General features: G+C 39.6%; 3 protein-coding genes and 1 pseudogene across 6 annotated transcripts in view; 2 read left to right on the top strand and 2 right to left on the bottom strand.

The window, feature by feature from the left end:
• The window catches only part of CDNF (cerebral dopamine neurotrophic factor), a 29,341-nt gene extending 15,771 nt beyond the window's left edge, over positions 1-13,570 (bottom strand). The window contains exon 1 of the mRNA XM_024577900.3: positions 13,272-13,570. Coding sequence (XP_024433668.1) covers positions 13,272-13,386 — 115 coding nt within the window. The 5' untranslated portion in view covers positions 13,387-13,570. The remainder of the gene's footprint in view (positions 1-13,271) is intronic.
• Positions 11,710-11,836, bottom strand: LOC112296448 (U4 spliceosomal RNA; annotated as a pseudogene).
• Positions 13,571-13,785: 215 nt separating the features above from the next.
• HSPA14 (heat shock protein family A (Hsp70) member 14) overlaps positions 13,786-23,353 on the top strand; it is a 29,990-nt gene continuing 20,422 nt past the window's right edge. For 2 of the 3 annotated variants that reach the window (XR_002976635.3, XM_024580082.3), the window contains exons 1-5: positions 13,786-13,939; positions 15,098-15,178; positions 15,254-15,336; positions 22,886-22,934; positions 23,067-23,172. Coding sequence is in view for 2 of the 3 variants with exons in the window: in XM_024580082.3 (XP_024435850.1) it covers positions 13,883-13,939; positions 15,098-15,178; positions 15,254-15,336; positions 22,886-22,934; positions 23,067-23,172 (376 nt within the window). In the remaining variant the exon portion in view is untranslated. Of the gene's footprint in view, positions 13,940-15,097; positions 15,179-15,253; positions 15,337-15,447; positions 15,542-22,885; positions 22,935-23,066; positions 23,173-23,353 lie in introns of those variants that run through there. The other variant, XM_045186068.1, reaches the window with a different exon arrangement.
• MSANTD7 (Myb/SANT DNA binding domain containing 7) lies at positions 15,123-22,876 on the top strand. Of its 2 annotated transcripts, XM_045186071.3 has the most exons (4): positions 15,123-15,178; positions 15,254-15,336; positions 17,282-18,007; positions 18,512-22,876. In XM_045186071.3, exons 3-4 carry the CDS (start codon positions 17,446-17,448, stop codon positions 19,033-19,035), a joined length of 1,086 nt encoding a protein of 361 aa, XP_045042006.1. In that variant the 5' UTR covers positions 15,123-15,178; positions 15,254-15,336; positions 17,282-17,445; the 3' UTR covers positions 19,036-22,876. The 2 variants fall into 2 exon arrangements, with proteins under 2 accessions (XP_045042006.1, XP_045042007.1); XM_045186072.3 differs by lacking the exon at positions 17,282-18,007 and having other exon boundaries at positions 15,125-15,178.

Below are 23,353 nucleotides of genomic sequence, written 5' to 3'. Positions count from 1 at the left end.
GGCTAGGGCTCTTGGTACTATGTTAAATAAGAGTGATGAAAGTGGACATCCCTGAGTTGTGCCTGATCATAAGGGAAATGCTTTTAGTTTTTCCCCATTGAGGATGATCATAGCTGTGAATTTTTTCATATATAGCCTTTATTATGTAGAGATATGTTCCCTCTACTCCCACTTTGCTGAGAAAGGATAAATGGGTATTTTTCTGAATCGATTGATATGATCATATTATTTTTATCTTTATTTTGTTTATGTGATATAGCGTGTAAATTGATTGCAGATATTGTACACACTTTGCATCCTGGGAATAAATTACACTTGATCCTGGTGTATGATCTTTTTAATGCATTGCTAGATTCAGTTTGCTAATATTTTGTTGAGGATTTTTATATGTATGTTCATCAGGGATATTGGCCTATAACTTTCTTTCTTTGTAGTGTCTTTACCTGGTTTTGGAAATAGGATAACGCTGACCTCATAAATGAGGTTGGGAGTGTTCCCTCCCCTTGAATTTTTTGAATAGTTTGAGGAGAGGTGTTAGTTCATCTTTGAATGTTTGGTAAAATTCACCTGTGAAGACATTCATTCTGGGACTTTTGTTTGTTGGCACTTTTTTAGGTTACTGCTTCAATTTCATTAGTTGTAATCAATCTAGTCAGACTTACTATTTCTTCTTGATTTAGTTTTGGGAAATTGTATGTTTCTAGGAATTTATCCATTTCTTCCAAATTGTCCAATATGTTGGCACAGAGTTGTTCTTAATATTTTCTTACAATCCTTTGTATTTCTGTGGTGTCAGTTGTTACTTTCCCTCTTTTATTTCTCACTTTATTTATTTTGGTCTTCTCTCTTTTTTTCTCTTGTGAGTCTAGTTAAAGGTTTATTAATCTTGTTTATCTTTTCAAAAACAAGCTCTTGGTTTCATTGATCTTTTGTATTTTTTAAGACTCTATTTTGTTTATTTCTACTCTGATCTTTATTATTTCCTTTCTTCTACTCATTTGGGGCTGTGTTGTTCTTTATCTAGTTCCTTTCAGTATAAGATTAGATTGTTTATATGAGATTTTTCTTGTTTCTTGGCATAGGCCTGTAATGCTATGGAGTTTTTTTAGGACTGCCTTTGCAATATCCCACAGATTTTGGTTTGCTGTGTTCTCATTTTCATTTGATTCAAGGTATCTTTTGATTTATTCCTTAATTTCACTGTTAACCCATGTTTAGTAACATGTTATTTAGCCTCCATGTCTTTGTGTATTTTTCAGTTTTTTTTCTTGTGATTTATTCCTAGTTTCACACCATTGTGGTCAGAGAAGATGCTTGATATGATTTTAATCTTTTTAAATGTATTGAGAATTGTTTTGTGTCCTAACATGTGGTCTATCCTAGAAAAAATTCCATGTGCACTTGAAAAGTATGTACAGTCTGCTGCTTTGGGGTGAAATGCTCTCAAGATGTCAATTAAATCCATTTGATCCAGTGTGTCATTTAAGGCTGCTGTTTCCTTGTTGATTTTCTGTCTGGAAGATCTAGCCATTGATGTCAACGGGGTGTAAATGTCCCCTATTGTTATACTCAAGGGACATTTTATTTTAAAGCATGGAGAAAAACCTGAATATGTATTTTGAATGAAGCCCCTTGCTGGTGGTCTGCATATGTCTGTATGTTCCATCAGCATGAGCCTGACATTAAACCCCAAAATGAACAATTATATTTGATCCCAGGCTCAAGAGCCAGTGAATAAATGAAGCTCATGGGCAACAAAGGGTGACAACAGCCATGTGTTGGGTGTTTATAGGTGCTGGCGCTGTTCTAAGCCCCTTCTGTATATTAGCTCAGCGCAGTCCCAGAATGTGTGATGTAGATACATTACCATCCTCATTTTATAGATGAAGAAATGAGCCAAGGAAAGGCCAATAATTTGCCCAATAAGTGGTAGAGAGGAAATTAGACTCCAGGTAGTGTGACTCTGGGCCCACATTTATTCGGTTACTCTACAGTAGGAGGGGGATGCTTTCCCATGTTGCTTTCTCAGATGGGGCAAGCAAACCGAGAAGGAAGCAGGGGCCAGAAGCTTAAGCTGGAAAAATATAGCCTTAATATTTGAAAGAGACTTCTAGGGAAACATAGGATAGAAAATTAGAGAGGCATAGGCCCTTGGTTCTCTCTATGCTTCCTCTTAATTCACGGTATTAATTAAAGTGAGGTAATGTGCTCTGTCCCCTAGACCACAACAATCCGTTGTTTTATCTATCTGCCTGGCAAATGGGACAAGATAAATCACTTTAATGCATAAAATAGACACCTAAAGTTGTTTAAACTATGTTCATTTGATACATTAATTTAATCAGTGAATAAGGATTTATTGAACACTTTCTATGTATGAAGCACTGTAGGAGAATTACAAAACAATGCACTTCAGAAAGGGGACAAAAATCCAGAAGGAAGGATCAAGTTATAAGAAGTAATGATGGTAAAGAACCTATGCATCCAATACTCATAGCAGCACAATTTACAATAGCCAAGTGCTGGAAACAACCTAAGTGCCCATCAGCAAATGAGTGGATCCAAAAACTATGGTACATTTACACAATGGGATTCTATGCAGCAGAGAGAAAGAAGGAGCTTATACCCTTTTCAACAGCATGGATGGAAGTGGAGAGCATTATGCTAAGTGAAATAAGCCAGGTGGTAAAAGACAAATACCATATGATCTCACCTAAAAGTGGAACCTAATCAAAATAAATAAGCAAGCAAAATATAACCAGAGACATTGAAATAAAGAACAAATTGACAGTAACCAGAGGGGAGGGAGTAGAGGAATAGGGGGAAATTAGGGGAACAGTTGTCAAGGGACAGGTATAAAGGACACATGGACAAAGTAATAGGAGGTAGGATCAAGGGTGGAAGCGGGGATGGGTGAGGCAGGGAGGAGAGGTGGGGAAAAATGGAGACAACTGTACTTGAACAACAATGAAAAATAAAGAAACTCAAAAAAATAAAAACTAATAACAAGCAATGATAAGAAAAGAGAATGGCAAATTGGAGAAAAATCTAACGGTTAACTATAAAAACAATAATAAAGAACACGTAGGGGCATAGACACAGGTAAACCCCAATGCAGGACAATTCTAGCACTTAGGGAAATAAAGATGAATTTGAGTTAAACTTCCCACGATCCTTTATCATCCAGGAGGAGGGTAGCAAAACAGAACTGTTAAGTCATATTAATTTTTGGCAAATTAAACATGTTAAAAATGTAAAAGTTAATATCTGAAAAATGTAAATAAAGTACTGCTAAATCAGTATTGGTGCAGGGCACGTGAAGAGATTTTAAAAACATTATCAGTCCACTTGAAGGCAGTAAAGAGAAAAAAGAACAAGAAAAAAACACAAAAATTTCTTTTAAAAACTCACAAAATTAACTGAGAGAAATAAAACCTAAACATATCATTAATTAAAATACCCATAAATGTATAAAAAATGAAAAGTTTTAAAAATAAAAAGATATGTGGAAAACGCTATGCCAGTTCCTCAAAAAATTAAAAATGGAACTGCCTTATGACCCAGTAATTTCACTTCTGGGTATATTTACAAAGAAACCCAAAGTACTAATTTGAAAAGATATATGCATCCCTGGACAGGTAGCTCAGCTGGTTAGAGTATTATCCCAATATGCCAAGGTTGCAGGTTCGATTCCCCCATCAGGGCACATACAAGAATCAACCAATGAATGTGTGAATAAGTGGAGCAACAAATCAATGTTTGTTTCTCTCTTCTTCCCTAGACAAGTGGATTTTTTTTTTTAAGTGGTAATACAGCCCTGGCTGGTGTGGCTCAGTTGGCTGGAGCATCATCCGTGCACCAAAATGTCATGCGTTCTATTCAGGGTCTGGACACATAACTTTCGATTCCCAGTAGGGGCCCCTATGAGAGGCAACCAATCGATGTTTCTCTTTCTCCCTTCCTCTTTCTCTCAAATCAATAAGTATATCCCCAGGAGAGGATTAAAAAATAAAAAAATTAAAAAGTGGTAATATATATACAATGGAATATTATATACTTGCCCATAAAAAAGAATAAAATCTTACCATTTGCAACACCATGGATGGACCTAGAGGATATTATGCAAATGAAATGTCAGTCAGAGAAAGACAAATACCACATGATTTCACTTGTATGTGGAATCTAAAGCACAAAATAAACAACCAAACAAAACAGAAATAGACTCGTAGATACAGAGAACAAACCGATAGTTGCCAGGGGAGAAGGGGTTTGGAGGCAGGTGAAAAAGGTGAAAGGATTAAGAATAAAATTTGGTAGTTACAAAACACGGATGGGGGTGTAAAGTGCGTCACAGGAACACAGTCAATAACAGTGTAACAACTATGCACGGTACCAGGAGGGTGTTAGGCTTACCGGAGGAGTCAGTTTGTAGATGGTACGATTGTCTGACCACTATGCTATACACCTGAAACTAATATAAAATGAGGTTGAATGTCAACTTTAAAACATGGCTTTATATATTTCATCTGGTTTTCTGGTTTAGAAGGAAAAGTAAATACAGTCTCTGTTACACCATCTGGGGTTGGAATAGAAATCTCCATTTATTTTGACTTTTTGTTTTGGGAAGCAGTAATTTCTATCAAAATCAGATTATTTATATTAGCATGTAATGGATTTATTGCTATTATTTTAAATGAGTTAATAAATAATTTTGAAATTAAAAAATAATATAAAATTAAAAAGATATACCAGAAAATTTCTATCCAAAATCTGGTTTACCATATAAAGCTTTATTGGGAATAACAAAAGTCTTTACTAATTATAATATGAACCATTTACCAGAAATATAAAATAACTTTAAGTACTGTACACCCAATAACATAGCCTGATAATATACGAAATCCGGACAGATTTATAACAACACATTGACCCCATCCTGGTAGATGGTTTAACACCCTCTCAACAATTATGTAATGAAATTGACTAAAGCTAGTAAGGGCATTAAACATTTGAACAATACTATTCACAACGTTCACCTAATAACATATATGGAGCATTTTTCCTCCAAATTAGAAAATTCTGAATGTTTTCAAGAAAATAAGCAACATTTACATAAGCCTGTCATTATTGAGGCAAAAAGCAAGTCTAAACAAGTATCCGAAACCTGCATCATAACGGACCACACTGTCTGAACACAGTTAGAAGTCGGTAACAGAAACAAGACGGCCAGCGCGGTCGTCCGCCCGGTGTTCGTTCTCACATGCTCGCTTCCCGGCCATCCGTGCGTCAAAGCAGAGGCAGCAATGCACATGTGTGATTTTTAGTACTTAATTCCTATCAAATGCTGTATAGAGAACTTAAGGGAGGTAGTTAAGGTAGTACTTAGAAGGAAATTTGTAACATTGAATGTGTACCTTTCCAAAGAAAAAAATGGAAAATTAATGAGTTAGCATTCAACTCAAGAGTTTTAAAAAGTATAACTATATAAACCAAAAGAATATAGAACATATTGAATAATGAAAGAACAGAAATTAATTAGGTAGAGAAAATAAAGATCAATAAAACTAGTAGCTGGTAAAAATAGGCAAGTTCCTAGAAAAAAGTGATAAATCAAATATAAACAATATCCAGACAACCAAAAGACAAGTAAGAATTCTTGATGATTAAAAATATGACAGCTGAAGTTCGAGAAGTCCATACGAGATTTATTCAGAAGATTAAGTTGAAAACAAATCCCCAGAAAGTAAACCAAAGAACAAAGAAGTAGAAAAAGGGTAAGAAATTCAGGAAGCCTAATACCTAAGTTATATGAGTTCCAGAAAGATATAATAGAGGAGGGAAGGGGGTGGCAGTTAGTAAAGGGTAAAGGAGGCCAAATATATGGTGGTGGAAGATGACTTGACTTTGGGTGGTGGGCACACAGTGCAATATACTGATCATGCATCATAGACAATTTACACTTGAACCCTATGTGGTTTTATTAACCAATGTCACCCCAATAAATTTAATTTTAAAAAAAGAACGTTAACAGCCTGGGAAGATGATGGACTAATATGTAAAGACCATCGCTGAAATTCCAAAACAAGCAAAAGAGTTTTAAAGGGGAGGAAGGAAAAAAAAATAGAAGAGGAAATTTTAAAAAAAAATTTATGTTTATCTGTATTCCTGTTTTGTTTGAAAATATCTTCTTTACATCCTTTTTTTTCACAGTCAGTTCTTCCCTTTCTGTCCCTAATGCCTTTCTTCTTTTTTAAAATAAATTATTATTTTATTTTATTGTTGTTCAAGTATAGTTGTCTGCATTTTTCCCCCACCACTCCCTCCCACCCCAGCCATCCCCACCTCCCTTCCCTGTCTCCACCCCCCCAACCCCCCTTGGTTTTATCCCTGTGTCCTTTATAGTTGTTCCTGAAAACCCTTCCCACCTTTCTCCCCATTATCCCCTCCCACCTCCCCTCTAGTTACTGTCACATTGTTCTTAATTTCATTGTCTTTGGTTATATTTTGCTTGCTTGTTTGTTTTGAAGATTAGGTTCTACTTAAAGGTGAGATCATACAGTACTTGTCTCTCATTATCTGGCTTATTTCACTTAGCATAATGCTCTCCAGTTCCATCCATGCTGTCGGTCCCCCCTTATCTGCTCCAGCTTGATTTTGTAGAAGCAAAACCCCACCAGATTAGTGGGCAGTGGCAGGAGTAGGGAACTGCTAAGTATATTATACATTTTATAATGAGTTAGGATTTTAAGAGTAACCAGAACTTTGTGAATATTTTGTATACTATCTCATTGTTTTAATTTTATTTTTAATGTCTCCCTAAGCAAACTAGTTCCCAACACCACACCCAGAAGGCAGTGCTTGGACTCTGACGTCAGTCTCTCTGGGCTGACAAAAATCCAAACCTGGGGATTTGCACTTTTCTTTTTTCTCTGGCTGTGTTTAAAATTTTTTCCCTTTGTGTTTTCCAATTCCTTTATTATGTGATTAGACATTATCTGATATTTGTACTCACACCTTTTGGAGCATATTGGACTTCCCAATCTGTGGGCTGATGACAGCCCTGGTTTGGGAACGCAAGCTGTCCTCCCCGCAGGCCAGCTAACCTGAGTTGGAGTTTTTCTCCTTATCTTCATTGTGGCTTTATCTTTCATATTTCTATCTCTTAAACTCTCAAGGATTCCATCTTGATAATTACTTCTATCTTCTATCTTACTCATTTGGTCAGCTGTTTAATCTATGATTAACCCCATTCATTCCTATTTGTAGGAGTTTATTTGGTATTTTTCCAAATATGGTTGGACTTTTTCTAATAGCCTCCTGCCCTTTATTTATATCTTCAACCCCTCCTTTATTTCTTTAAACATGATAAACATTTTATATTCTATCCCTAGTAATTCCAATACCTGAAGCCTTTTCAGTCTCCTCGCTCCTCTTCTCGCTTCTTCTGGCTCTTGCCTCATCTGGCTGTCACTTATGGTGTCCTTCTTCCACATGGGTTTGTCATTTTTCTGAATGTAAGCTTTATTTCTTAGAACTTCAGCTGTGGGAATTCTTTGAGGACTAGGTGGAAGGTGGATTCCTGTCTCTAAGACTGGCATTTACTGATGTTTGCTTAAAATCCCTTGAAACTAAATTCTTGATTTGAGATGTTTTGAATCATGCAAGTAATACGAATTTGGGCTTCAGCCTATATGTGGGTTAGCCTGTGATTATCAATTATCTGGAGACATTTTTGTTTCCCCTGTTATTCAGTAAAAAGTTCAAGAAATGCAATTTTTTTTAGTCTATAATGATGGTTGTAGAGTTGTACTTATTTCCCATTACCTATTATAATGAAGCTCTGTGGAGTTCCTAATTAACTGGGAGGGGCGGGGCATAATCTAGTATTACACTTCTAATTTGGGAGAGTCCTTGAACTTTGTCTTTATTCTCTTCATTTTACCAAAGCTGTGAATACCTGCCTTCAGCTCGCTGGGTAGCAAATGCCCTCAAACCAAATGTCAGCCTCAGGGCTCCTCTACCTGCTTCCCACTTTTATTTGTTCTTGGCCTCTGGGCATGCCTTACTTACATTTTTAATACTTTTTACATGTTTACTTTATCCAGTATTTTTTAGTATTTTCAGCTGGAAGGCAAGTCATGTCATCTTTTAGAGATCATACTTATTTCTAATGCTATTAATAGGAACAGAACACTAAATATAATAGTCAGTCATGGCTTTAACAAATATTTATTGAGCAATTATTAAGTGCCAAACAATACTCTAGGTTCTTGAGATTCAGCAATGAAGGGGAAAAGCCCTTACCCTCAAGATTATATTCTAGTGAACAGAATATGAAATTTGGATTTCTCAGCCTCCATAACCGGATGAGATAATTCATTATAAATCAATCTCTCTCCCTCCTCCCCCCTCCCTCACTTACTGGTTCTGTTTCTCTGGAGAACACTGAATAATACAAACCCAAAGAGAAGCTGTGACAAGCAGCTGGACACACAAATCCGGAGTTCAGGGGTGAGGTCTACCTAGCTAAATTTGTAGCACATTCAAATAGTATTGGGTTGGCCAAAAATATCGTTTAGTTTTTAAAAAATATTTTACTTATTTATTTTTAGAGAGGGGGGAGGGAGAAAGAGGGAGAGTAAAACACCAATGTGTGGTTGCCTCTCATGCACCCCCTACTAGAGACATGGCCTGCAACAGAGGTATGTGCCCTGACTGGGAATCAAACCAGTGACGCTTTGGTTCACAGGCCTGTGGTCAATCCACTGAGCTATACCACAGAGCTCATTTAGTTTTTTTCCCACATGATGGCTCTAGTAGTGCTTAGTTGTCTTTAACTTCATTCAAAACAATGTTGTTAGATTGTATTGTGACAGTTGTCATATAAGCAGGCATTTTTTTAAAAAAACTTACGAAAATTGGTGAATTTCTGTGCAGCCATTTTAATATCGCAGACGGAAGAAGATATGCAACATTTTTGGCATATTATGCTTTATTATTTCAAGAAAGGTAAAAAGGCAACTGAAACGCAAAAACAGCTTTGTGCAGTGTATGGTGCAGTATATGGGGAAGGTGCTGTGACTGATCAAATGCGTCAGAAGTGGTTTGCAAAGTTTCTTGGTTATCTTCACATTTTGGCCAAATAATTCTTGGCTTGGGGGCTGTCTTATGCATTGAAAGATGTTTAGCAGAACCCCTGGCCTCTACCCACTGGAAGCCAATACCAGGAGATAGCCAACATACTCAAAATATCCAAATTAATAAAGTTATTGGTGAAATGAAAAATGTCTTTTATTTTACAAAAAAACCCTGAGTTTTTGGCCAAGCCAATACTTAACAGTATTTACAAGATGAGATCGGAGTAAGGAGACATGGAGAAGAAAATGGTCCCAGGTCTCAGTCTTATAAAACTCCATTGTTTAGAAATTGGTCATAGGAGAAAGAACTCAAAAAAGACTGAAAGGAGCAGCCAGTGAGGTAGGATGAGAATGAAGAGTGAGCATATTCCCAGAAAATAATGTAAAAAGCGTTAAGAAAAAAGTGGGGACTGACTAATCAGCTGTGTTAAATGATACTGACAGAATATGAAAAATGAGACATGGACAATATTTAGTTTGCTAAGTTTAATTAGCAAATATATCAAGTAGGCAAAGGAGATATTGCTGTAATAATCAATGCTGCAAGTCGGCAGAAACTATCATTAAGGCCTCTCAGTGACCCCTAATTCACATTTTCCTGCAAAAGAAACCCAGTGTTCCAGTGCCTCCTAGCTCTTATACTATTCCCACAATACATCTTTATGATTTCTAGACCTCGACTGTTGCTCTGCTGATCTACTACCTAGATAATGGGTTGGGAATTCTAACTTGTACTTTTAAAGATATACCTTTGACTCACTCACAGTTAAATAAAATTTTATTGCAACATACATGCATACATTTGTTCAACAAAATTAAGTGCCTATCTTACACCTTGCATTGTGATAGGCCCCGGAGGTGATGTGGTGAGAGAAACAGTCTTGACTTTCAAGGAGTGCACACATGGAAGAGACCAAACAATTACCGAACATGAGAAGTATACTAGATACTGTGGGGAAAACAAAGGGGCAGCACTGACCTGGGGGGATGGGGGAGTGGGTGACCAATGAAAAATGTTAAATAAGGGAATAATATGGTAACACTGCCAGCGGACTAGAGAGGAGGTGGAAAGGGGGCAGGAGGAATGCTGCTGTGGGAGTGAGGAAGATAAAAATGGTGAACATCTATAACAAGGCGATGGAAGAAGGGAGTCAACCAGAAAGTAGACTCAGTGGACACTGACGGGCATAGGGTATCAGGGAGAAATAGAAGTCTGGTCTAGTTACCAGGTTTTGGGGCCTGAGAAGGGTGGAGTTGATGACTTTGGTTTGTGACTCAGCTGAGTTTAGGGTGTAAGGTACCTAAGTGGGGATGTTCAGTCGTCTATTGGGTGCGAAATCTTGGACTCCAGAAAGGAAGTAGATTAGATATAAACATTTGGAATGAATCAGACTCTAGTTAGCTAGATTCTGATTGGACAGAAGAGTGTGTAGACTGAGAAGAGAGGAGGGCAGAGGACAGAACTCTGGAAAAGTCAAATACTGAAGCCATGGCTACAGAATCAGAAAGATACCATGAACAAGTGGGCAGAGAGAGAGAGGAAGCAAAGGCAAGAAAAAAGCAGAATCAACGCTATCAAGAAAAGGAAGTTTCTGAAAGAGAAAGAAGTCAGTGGTATTCCATGCCACAGAGAAGCCAAGATAAGAAATTTATTCCTTGGCTTACATAAAGAGAATAAATGTCACCATACATCACCTAACAAATTAGTAATTTAAGGTTCCTGGCATGTATTTATTGCTATAACCAAGTAATCATCCACCTTTTATTTATGTTGTGGGCTTTTTTGCTTATTAAAAATAGTTCCTGGTCTGGAAACAGCCCAAGTGCCCATCAGTAAATGAAGAGATAAAAAAGCTGTGGTACATTTACACAATAGAATTCTACACGGCAGTAAAAAAAAAGGAACTTCTACCCTTTTCAACAGCATGGATGGATCTGGAGAATATTATGTTAAGTGAAATAAGCCAGTCAGACAAAGACAAATACCATATGATCTCACTCATATGTAGGATCTAATGAACAAAATAAACTGACAAAATAAAACCAGAGGCATGCATACGTGGAACAGACAGATCTCAGAGGGGAGGGATGTGCGAGGGGTGGAGACAAGAAAAGATTAGCCAAAGAACATACACACATCTATACATACTCCATGGTCACAGACAACAATGTAGTGAAGGTGAAAGGAGAGGTGGGCAGAGGGGGGCAAAGGGAGAAAATGGGGGACGTCTGTAATGGTGTCAACAATAAAACAGTTTTTAATAAAATAAAATTTAAAAGTCCCTAAGCAAATCTATAATTATTTCAAAATAAAAAGTTTAAAAAATAATCTCATAATACTTTTAAAGACCTGGAAGTGTTTGCAGTTTTTTTCAGTAAGCCTCACATGACCTAAAGCAGGACTCAGACACTTAAATATTCACAGGGACCAGGCAACAAAAATGCACGGGTAAGGAAATCCAGTGTAGGAAAGACAGAAACAAAACCCGGAGAACGCACGTTCTTTCGAAAAGCAGCACCAGGCAATTCCCACTACACGGACCTGTGGGCTAGTCTTAACAGGTCACCTGATATTTTTTAAAAAGGTAGAAGTCTTCCAACTTTAAAAGTAGCCAATTGATTTAGGAAGAGTTTTCAATTAGCAATAATCGCGCCTCGGATAAACCTCATTGGCTACGATACTGCCACTGCGCAAAGCTAAAAGTAGCCAATTGATTTAAATGTTTTTCAAAATGCTTTGTGAACTTAATATTTCAGGAGGTCCCAGGTGGCTCCTGGACTATGTTTCTTGCCTTTGCCTTAAATTATGTACAATATAGCATTTTAATCTTATACCTTGAAGAAATTAAGTGGCTAATGATAGTCTGATATGCAGGAAGAGAACCAGGTCTAGAATCTAGTTCTTCTTGTTCTAAAACTAGTATTTCCTTTGCTGTAAAACAAAGGAAATATATACACAGGTTAGTCAGACATGCAAGTTAATAATTGCAATATGCATATTAAATCAAGGTGGCATAAGCTTCACATTTAATTAATCCAGATAGTCTGGCTCTTCTGAAATGTTTTTAGCTAGAAGCTCCAGAAGATAAATTATTGATGGCTAATCAATTGTTTATGCCTCAAAAATTCAGCTTGAAATGTATAGGACACAATTGTAAGCGATCTTTAAACAAAATTGTAACAACTCAGCAAATATCTATGTAAAGTTTTCAAAAGACACGTCATGTAGATATTCTTAATTTCTGGAGAAAAGTTTAATTACTGCAGGGCTGACAGAAAACTGGACTTGCATTCCGTAGCTTAGCTGTAATAGACTCTACACACCCATTCATTCAACACATATTGTGAATTTACAATTTCCTATTAAGCAATGACTGCAAGCTTACAGAACGGTGAGGATATGCATTTAAATTATTTCAATGGAGGTAAAGAGCTACTGTAGTGCAAAAGAATGAAGCTAGTGGAGCTAATTATCTTTGTTGTTAACAGCCTTCAGAAGAAGGTATTATCACGCTGATTTTGCCAAAAACAGGTAAGTCTGCCAGAGACAGAGAGCATGTGTTCTGATTTCAATCCACAGCGGAGATTCTGTGTGCTTCAAAGGAATCGTTCTTCTGTATTTCCAAAGAGTTATTGTCCTCCTTTGTAAACCAACTTTTCCCTGTAGTCAGAACAAACGCTAGTTTTGTCCTCAGAGCCTTTAGTTAAAGCCACCTCAACTCAATTCCAGGCGACGTGTCAGGTTTTATTTTCCTTTGGGGAGTTGCAAACTAATTTAACTTAAAAGACATCGCCTGTGCAAATTTCGCGGGTTAGTAGAAGCTGAATCAATTCGGCGCCAGGGTCGTCTGAATCTAGACGCGTTTCCACAAAATCGAATCCAGATCAAAACCCACCAGCCTTGACAACGGAGTTTAACTGTCACAGGCAGACCAGGACGCACCTCGGCGTGTCATGAGGCCCAGCTCGAACTTTCGCCTACACTCGGGCTTAGGCGATAGGAAACTAGAGAAAGGGCTCGCTTTTTCGGGGTGAAATATTATTTATAGCCAAGGCCTGAAAAAAATCAAAGCCGACAACAACTGAGCTGTAGCGCGGTGCCACCGCCATGCAAGCAGGTCTCACACCGCTCACCTTCACAGTCGGCCCCCGAGCGCCCCCCGGCCTCCAGGCGCTGCGCCGGCACCGGGTTAGAGACCCAAAGCCAGGCGCAGAAGGCCACCATCGCGGCTGGGCTCGCGCACCACATCCTGAACCGGCAGCTCCAAACTCCTCAGACACCTGCATCCAACGCCAGCTTCGACGCTATCGCCGGAAGCTGCTACAGTACTCTGGGGAGGGGGGCAAGCGCGGAGTCGCTAGGGCAAAAGACGCACCCCACCCCAGAGTTAACACAGCGTCTCAAAAAACCAGCAAAGAACCGGGCGGGGCCGAAAAGCTCTTTTCTTTTTTTTTTTTTTTAATTGTTCTTTTTTTTCCCCCCTACTGGCGCGTGCGCACTACAATACACGCAGTGTCTTTTCAGAGGGGCGGAGAGAGAGGCACTAAAGCTATTCGTCAACTGCCCTGCGAGAGGCGGGACCTTCACGCTGATTGGCGACGACGCGGAGGCCGCGGCGTTTGGACCGGACGCAGTGGGCGGGCGGGAACGTGAAGTCTCCGCGGTGCCTGATGGGGCTGTTGGAAGCCCGAGACTTGTAGCTGGCCGGCGAAGACTTTACTGCTGCTACCGTCTCTGCCGCCTCATGGCGGCCATCGGAGTTCACCTGGGTTGCACATCAGCCTGTGTGGCCGTCTATAAGGTGAGGCAATGAGGGACTGGGCAAGGGGCGTAATGTCAGCCACCCCGTTCTGAGTGCGGGGACAGGTCCTTTGGTTACCTATGGCGTTGTGAAAGGCATGTCACCGGCCTTGGAAGGTCGCGCGGCGAGGCGCTATTACGGGCAAGGTTCGAAGCCAAGGGCCGGGCGGACCCGACATCCTCCTGAGACCCCGGAAAGCCAGCTGCGCCCTGGCGGAGGGTTGTGAAGACGCTGGCGCGCGAGGTCCGCTGGAGGCCCGAAGCTGTCTTAGGGACGCCGTGGTTTCCCTGAGGCCCGGAAGGGGGCGGTCCGGGGAACGTCAAGGCCACAGGAGACTCGGAGCGGTCTTGAGGACGTCGTGGGTTCCACGAGGTCTGGAAGGGGAGAGGTCTCCGGGATGTCGGGGCTTCAGGAGGTCCTGAGGGGTCTCGGGGACGTCGTAGGCGCGGGAGGCCCCGACGTTGGGGTGAGCCTGGGGACGTCAGGGCTGCGGAAAACCCGGAGGGTCTCAGGGATGTAGTGGCCGCAGGAGACCTGGAGGTTTCTGGACCTTTGCCGGGAAAGGGCGGGGTGGCCGTGATCTGGAACTAGAGCTGTTGATCCCGCGCAGGATGTGAAGCGACTTGATGGCGCGTGGTCTGCGCTGACTTTGGCCTTTCTGGAAATTAAGAGAGCTTGAGAGAGTTGTGGCCTTCCTCTCAGTGGGGAGATGGACGGAACAATTAATACTGCACTTCCCTGACACTCTTGCGTTTCTGTCAAATGATTTGTAAGGAAAAGGCAAAGGGACTAGTGCCACTTCATCGTTTGTAGAAAGGGGAATAAAGATGTATTTGTAGAGAAAGGAAGAGAAGTAGGAAGGGTGGTGTAATAAGATTTATTATTGGATAAAGAAAGGTTGTGATTACGTTTGTTCCAATTATTGACTATGCAGAGAAGACTGAAGAAAGATGCGGCAGTTCTTCATGGAGTATTGGCCTTATATAAAGTCTAGGAAATTAATAGTGGCAGTTAAATCTACAAGTTTAAAATTTTGATAGAGCAATTTTTCTTTCCACATATATGGCACAGTAACACTGGCAGAATATGTCTGAATATGCCTAATGAGACTATATATTTCATTCAGAAGAACTAACATAGTTATGTGTTTTTCTCCAGGATGGCCGGGCTGATGTTGTTGCAAATGATGCAGGAGACAGAGTTACTCCAGCTGTTGTTGCTTACTCAGAAAATGAAGAGGTACTATTCCCCCTCATTTTTGTACTTTGAAATAAGTAAAAATTACATGCATTGTAATATATTGCTCTTTTTCAGGTTGTTGGATTGGCAGCAAAGCAAAGTAGAATAAGAAATATTTCAAATACAGTAATGAAAGTAAAGCAGATTCTTGGCAGAAGGTATGGAATAAACATTACTTTTACATACGGTAATAAAAATATGTTTATACATTCTAAACATAATGTGGAATGAAGCTAGAAACACCATTTTTTTGTTGTTGTTTTTTACAGCTGAGTCATTTCAGAGGTACCCCTGTAGGCTGTTTCTTTTGATGATTAGTATTGAGTCTTCTCAAGGATGGGATTCACTCAGACTTGCTGACAGGTCTGTTTGTATTGACAAATGCCAACATTCCTTTAGTTTTGACAGTTTGTGTCATTCAGAGGTGGTAATTTGGACTTTTTATATCTTTATTATATTTTTTTAACTGAGGGAACTTGAAAGACTTTGTGGGAATTTGACTACTTCATTGCCTTGTAGTTGGTTTTTGCTAAATCTACTATATTTGGTTATTTATGTAGACACTATGGGTTTTCTTCCTTGGGTCCTTTTGTGACACTTTCAGGGAACTAGCTTTTCCAGTAGCTTACAAATTTAGTCACTAGAGAAATAGCTTAATTAATGTTTTAAGTGAGAATCAGGTTAATCATCTGTTATAACTTTAATTAAAAGATTAAAGAGGCTTGCTTCCCCAGACTCATGTCTCTTCAAATTATAGATTCCCGCTATAATTAGGGGGTTTCCATTTCACTGGACTAGTAATACTTGATACAGTGTTCTTAAGTTTTCAGAGTGCTTTCACATCTATTACTTTATTTAACCTTCTCAAATCCCTGTACGATTGGTAAGGTGGGTTTTAATCCTTCCCCATTTACAGATGAGAAAATCAAGGTACCCTAAATTAGTTAGGGCGTGAACTAGATAGGACTGCAGTTCTGGACTTCTAACCCTTAGCCCAGATTGTTTCCTTTCTGTGTTGTTCAGTTGAGAATGTAAATGGAAGTCTCCTTATGTTGATTTTAGAATTTTGGGATTGTAGATTAAATTTAATATTTTTTTATACATAAGATATTTTTATTATTCCTTACCTGCGTGTAGTTAAACTGAACTTGACACTTTTTTTCCCTTAGGATATCTATGCACTAAGCCAAAAACTATAGTATTTCAGAGCGAATTCACATTTTTGTGATGGTGAAGACAAATTAGTTGGTGTCAAAGATACTCAAATTGTAAATAAAAAGGCAGTGAGTTATAGATGGATGTTGAAGCTAGATTCACTGTAAGCAGCTGACAATATGATTTTTTAATTGAACTTTTTGAGTAATTGTATATACTGTTGTAAGAAATAATACAAAGAGATCATATGAATTACTGGATTTACCACTTTCTCCCAATGATAACATCTTGCAAAATACAGTGTAGTATCACAAGCAGACACATCGATCCAATCAAGATACAGAACATGTCCATAGATCCATCCCCTGGTAGCCCTCTTTGTTTTATGCTGCTATTTTGGGGTAGAGAGTTGGAGTAATGATGTTGTTGTCTTCTGCTATATTACACAGAAAGCTTTGTATTAATAGGAATAACTTTTCTGGCTCTAAAAGTTATCTTTAACGAAGGAGTGCAATGTGACAGTCAGATGGGTAATGTATGGGCACAGCATGCTGCTTAGGCCAAGATTAGTGAAGGATGAGCACCCTTCAAACAAACTGCTACACCATGGTTCCGCTAGCACCTCTCCAGAGTAAGCTGCCTCATGCTCCAGGTGTTTCCCATCTCCGTCTGTCTACTTACAAGACAATGGTGATTTTTACAGACAGTTGTACCAGGTTTCAGCCTTGGAAGCATTCTGTCCTTCGTGGAGGAGCCAGTCCCCTTGTTTATCAAGCCAGTAAAGCCTTTTTTAGTCCCTGGTCCAGTGTCCATCCTGGATGAACTCCCAGAGTTGGGCCTTCTCAATCTTGGCATCCTGCTTGTTTGCAACCTACTTACAGGTAGCATTGCTTAACTTGCTGCCGCAATTATCCTTACTGTAACTCTCATTCCCCTGTGGCCTTCCAGCCAGAAATTTGGTCCTTGGACCTGGCTTCTCAGCAATTAGCCCTGAGAGGGAAGAATCTGCTGTCTCCTGGAAATAGACTGAAAGCACCCAGAGCTTCCCCACACCTTCAGATTTGGCGCCTTGCTGCCCAGGAGCTTTCTTCAGCTAGCCTTCCCAGTCCACTATGGCCAGTTCCAATAGCAGTGCGGGCATCCGATGGTCCAGACAGGAGACACGAACTCTTCTCTCCATACTTGGCGAGGCAGAGTATATTCAACGCCTCCAGACTGTGCATCACAATGCAGATGTCTATCAGGCTGTGTCTAAGCGAATGCAGCAGGAAGGCTTCCGCCGCACGGAACGTCAGTGCCGCTCCAAGTTTAAAGTTCTGAAGGCATTATATTTAAAGGCATATGTTGCCCATGCCACAAGTATGGGAGACCCACCACACTGTCCATTTTATGATACATTGGATCAGCTTCTCCGAAACCAGGTAGTGACTAACCCAGACAACTTAATGGAGGATGCTTCTTGGGCCAAGCACTATGATCAGAACTTAGTGGTCTCTGACACCCCAGGGGAAGAGGGAACCAGCATTCTGAGAGCAAAAAGCACTCAGGCAGCAGATCATCATCCTATCTCGAAAACAGTTAAGGAATCAGATGAGGATTGTCAACTGAGAATCAGTGACCAGATGCAAGAAACCAGTGACCTTGAGGACTCCTGGGATGAATCCTCAGGCGCAGGTAATTCCCAAATGTGAAGGATTGGGGTCCCAGAGTCACTTGGTTCTAAAGAGCAGTATATGTTTGGATGGTGTTCTTTTCAGCATCGTCCCTATTTTTTATCCCTTTCCCTCTATTTTAAACCTAATGGTAAGATAAGGGGCTCCAGATATTTAAAAGCTGTGACTCTAGGTTTGTAAAATATTAGAACTCTTTAAATGTAGAAGTACTCTGTAGAACCAAACTATTTTGGAATAATGGCTAATTAGGCATTTGTGGATATAGAGTGGGTTGGATAGCTAAGTGGAAAGGGTCTCAGGGAGGTAAGGGGGGAAGGTTTTGTAGATAAGACTACAGCAAACTAAAATGGCCAGACCAAGGAAATGAATTCTTCCCAGTCCCTTGTGGAAAGAGGCCTTTCAGGAATGACCACAGTTTTGTAATTGTCTCTGAACTCTGCTGCTGGCTCCATGCATTCCCTTAGCAGGAATGTCCTCTCTGCAACATTGTTGCTTTGTTTTTCAGGGTGCTCTCAAGGGACCCCCAGCTACAGCAGTTCCCACCACCTTTTCAGAGGTGCAGTTGCTCCCTGTCAGAGCAGCCCCATGACCAGACTGGGTGTGTCCGGTGAGCCCAGTCCCTGCACCAGCACCAGCCGAAACACTCCTGGGGTGGCCTCCACACAGCAGCCTCCAATCTCCTCCTCCGGAGTTCCTTTTGTTTCTGGTGGGGATAGGCCTTTGACCAGTGAGCCCCCTCCAAGGTGGGCAAGGCGAAGAAGGCGGTCAGTGGCCAGGACTATTGCAGCTGAATTGGCAGAAAACAGGAGATTGGCACGAGAACTCTCAAAGCGTGAGGAAGAAAAATTGGACAGGCTGATTGCTATTGGTGAGGAGGCCAGTGCTCAGCAAGATGCGGCCAACGAGCTCCGCAGGGATGCCGTGATCGCAGTCAGACGCTTGGCAACAGCAGTGGAAGAGGCAACCGGTGCTTTTCAGCTAGGGCTTGAAAAATTGCTTCAGAGGTTAATTTCAAATACCAAAAGTTAGGAACTGATTATAAAAGGGGGTGTATCCTAAACACTTGCCTTTTGGTACCTTGGCTCCTTTTCCATGTCCTCAGAAAAAAGTGGATGAGCCATAAATATGCAGAAGAGTAGGAATATATGTGCTAGTTGCTTTTCCCAAACTTCTCCACTAATTGAAAGACTTCGGATATGTGAGAGGTGGCCTAATGGAAAACAGATGGAGCCAAGTCCCAGAAGCTAGTTAGCCCTGGCTTTGTCACTGATGTGAGGGAATTTAGTTTACCTTTCTATACCAGTTTCTTTATCAGTAAAATGGGAGCTAGCTAACGGTTCCTGACATGCCTACCTCACAGGGTTGTTGTGAGGATCAAATGGCTAATAGATACGAAAGGGTTTAAAAGTTCAAAAGCACTATACACATATAAGTTAATGTATATGACCTTGGCCAAGGTAAGGCGAGGGTGAGGCGCACTGGTTGACAAGGTATAGAATTACGGTTGTATACCATGACCTCATCGCTTGAATATTTGCTTAACCTGACTGTTTTCTGGAGTTTAAAGTCCACTTTTTTAAAACCCTCTAATAGTTCAAGACTGCTATAGACACAACATGTATTTGTATCTTTCTGTTATTTTCACTGCTATGTCTGTGACATACCTACTGATAAGCACTCAATAGTCATACCATCTTTCCCTCCATTTTAATAGTCCTTAGTCTCTATAAGGATACAATTCAGAAGTGACAGGGAGCCACAATCATGTGTTATGGCTCATATTGATAATCTGATATAGTGAGATATTGGCTGTTTTATAAAATACTAAATACAAGTAAATTCTTTGCCTCCCATATTATTTGGGTCCCTTACATGCACAATTACATATCTTTAAGTTTGGGTTGCTACTTGAATGTCATGGAAAGAATTTGAATTATATCAGTTTCCCAAGTTCTTACAGCTCATTTCATTCTTTTCTGTTAGTCTTGTTTCTCGTGTTACAGAAGGGAATCCCTAGAAAACTTCCCTTCTAGGGAACTTTCCAAAGTCACTTTTTCTCACATGGTGTAGATGAAAGATCACCTAGTTAGTGGCATATGGTGGAAGAGAACCACCTTGGGAACACAGTTGAGGGTGGTGTAAATAAAGACCACCTGCAACCAATAACTCCTTTTAGGCACAAGCTCTCAACAAATACATTCTATTTTTGCCAAAAACATACCCTTTGGGATGTAGAAAAATGTTAAGCCATATTTCCAATTTAAAAAGTTTTTCTCCATTCTAGAGGCTGAAAAGAAATGTCTGAGCATGTTGGGAGAGGCTTTATATTTTGCAGGCTGGGATACTTAATGCTGGAAATACAAGTAGCTGAAGAAACAGTCCAGAAAACAGTGGGAACATACCTAAACCACGATGGCAAGCAAGCGAGCTGCTCTGATGAGTGGGTGGTGGACGTAGGAGGCAGCTGGTGTGGTAGCATACACTGGAATCTAGTTAGAACTCCTGGGTTCTAACCCTGTCACAGTTACATTGGGAAATCATTTGAATAGGCCATTATATGGAGAGTTAGATGTCAGTTTTAACTAGGTAACACTAATGTAGGTAGGTAGACTTTTTGGAAAAACAGGGAAGTACTTGGTGAATAATTAGGCCTATACTATATAAATCTATTAATGGTAGCAAAATACATAGGCAAGGATTTATTTCAGATAATAGAAGTGCTGAAGTACAGAAGTGGAGTAAACTTTGGAGGTAGTACTATGAAAAGTAATGGGTGAAGTAACCTTGATGTGGGAATAAAACTAAAGGGAAAGGTCTTGAAGAAGTAAACAGAGAAAAGGGCAAACTATTGTTGAGAGGAAGAAAGTTGTAATAAGAGAACATTGTATTGAAACAACAAGCCCAGAAATCCTGCCTGAGCTCTAGGCCCAACCATTACTACCTGTCCATCCTCAGGTGGGTCATTTTACCATTCCATAACTCAGGATTCTCACCAGTAAAGTGGGAAATTAATAACTCTCCTACCTACCTCACTGGAATGTTGTGAGCATCACATAAACAGAGGAATGTAGAAATGCTCTCATGCACATGGAAGGCACCATACTGTGACAGTAGTGGGAAAGGAAACCTGTAGCACATTAGCACTGGTGTGTGCCAGGTTCAAGGGCACCTGTGCTAAGACAAGGAAGGAAGAGGAAGAGAAAGTGGCATTGCTGGTAAAGGTTGTGATACAATGGTAGGATTAACACTCTGCCTCCTAAAGATTGTGATGTAAATGAGGTGCTGTGTATACCAACCTCCCACCACCCTTTGCTTTTCTGTTACATAATGCTGGTGTGGACAAATAAAGTTTTTACCTGTATGTAGTTGTGGGTCACTTCACTACTTTCTGGCACTGTCTGTGATCATTTGCCGTCACCTGCATTCTCTGCTTTCTGTTTTTCTGCTAGCTAATCTCCAGGGTCTTCCCTCTGCGTGGCCCTGAGAGCTGTGTGCTTTCTGTCCTCACACACACGAGGCTCCCTTTGCATAGCAGTTGAGAAATAATTTTCCATTTCTAATAGTGCTGTGTATCCATAAACTATTCTTTCCCAGCAAATATGTTGCCTGAGTAGTAGATAGCCTACACGTAATAAGATAAACTATCCTGGTTGACTTAAATTCTGTACTAAAAAAAACCTGGTAAATATGCACAGATTATAATATTGGTACAAAAAAATCACTATGGGCATACTTCATCTTTTTTCCTTATTCTTAAAACCTGTTCCTTATCTACTAATTTTTAGATGATAGAGGAGGAAGTAGGAAGAATATACAAATATTCAGACAGAGTTCTAAGCCAAATTAGTTAATTTTCAGCCCCTCGAATCTCTTATTTATACAGATGTGTCATCAGATGTTCAGTGACCCTTCAGCAATTAGCCACTATTAATTTTCACTTATTAAACATTTAACACTGGCCTCTGAACAGAGTAGCCACAGCCCCCTGGAAGAATGGTTTGAGGGAGGGATTTACTACTTAATTTCTAGATGAAATTAAACCAAGGATCAAACACTCCTGTTTCTGCTCAAGGGGCAGAAGTACTTCAATCATGTACCTTCTTACTGCCAGGCAGTTGGGTAAAGTGTGGACAACTATACCCTGATAAAGAAGATTTGGGATCAAATACTGACTCTGCCCCTTACTAGCTAATAAGTCACTAATCCTCTGTGAACCTGTTACCTCTAAATTAATACCTGCCAAATTAACCCCACTTAGTTATTGTGAAGATCAAGTGAGGTAATATATGTGAAAACATTTCATAGTCTACATAAACTTGAACAACGTAACACCCAGTAGTTGTTTCACTGTCGTGCACATTCATTTAGTACCCACTTTATATAGTACATTACAGATCTATCTATCTGTAATACTCTGCACCTTTTCATATATGACATCTGTGCTTTTGCTCACTCTTGATTTTGGATGTTAATTCATGGTCAGACCAAGCAACAAAGATGGTGTTAGGCAAGCTGGTTTGCCCTTAGTATCCCAGCGGTTGTGTTTGCAGGATCATAGATGTGAAAGTATATAGTAAAATCATTGATACAAAAAGTCACCACCAAATGTATAGTATCTTAATATCAGCAAGAGCAGAACAAGTAAAAGGTATTTATTTTCAAATGCAAAGATTAACACTTTAATAGAATTACTATAACCATTGTAAATATCCATTCATTTAATCAGTCTGTAATACTTGAAGTTTTTTTACTATTAAGCAACTTAATTTTGTTTATTTTTTATATTCGTTCAGTCCTATGGAAAAATACAGTGTTCTTTAAACCTTATATATGAACGATACTGATTTTAATACTTAACTATCTTTATCTTTATGGACAGCTCTGATGACCCACGGGCTCAGAAATACATCACAGAAAGTAAATGTTTAGTGAGTATGGTTCTATTATTACTTCCCTATTACACAAAGTAATTGCTAAGGGCTTACCTATAATATGGGTTTGTAACTTTGTATTTCTATTAAAATTATTTCTTATTTAACACACTTATAATTTTCTTTTAGGTCATTGAAAAAAATGGGAAATTACGATATAAAATAGATACTGGAGAGGAAACAAAATTTGTTAATCCAGAAGATGTTGCCAGACTGATATTTAGTAAAATGAAAGGTATTGAGCCAAAGAGAAAATCTTTTAAAAATTGACCTTAAAAAGTTAGATGTATTTTTTGACCTGGGGAGAAGCAGATGATTGAACAGATTAGCAGCAAGGACTCCTAAACTCTGTATCTGACTGGGCCACTAATTGGCTATGTGACCATGGTTAAATGACTTAAGTTCTCTGATTTTGG

The sequence above is a fragment of the Desmodus rotundus genome, chromosome 4, assembly GCF_022682495.2.
Source record: "Desmodus rotundus isolate HL8 chromosome 4, HLdesRot8A.1, whole genome shotgun sequence".
Classification (NCBI taxonomy): Eukaryota; Metazoa; Chordata; class Mammalia; order Chiroptera; family Phyllostomidae; genus Desmodus; species Desmodus rotundus.
Note: the sequence above shows the minus strand (reverse complement) of the source record. Positions and strands in the feature narration are given on the sequence as shown.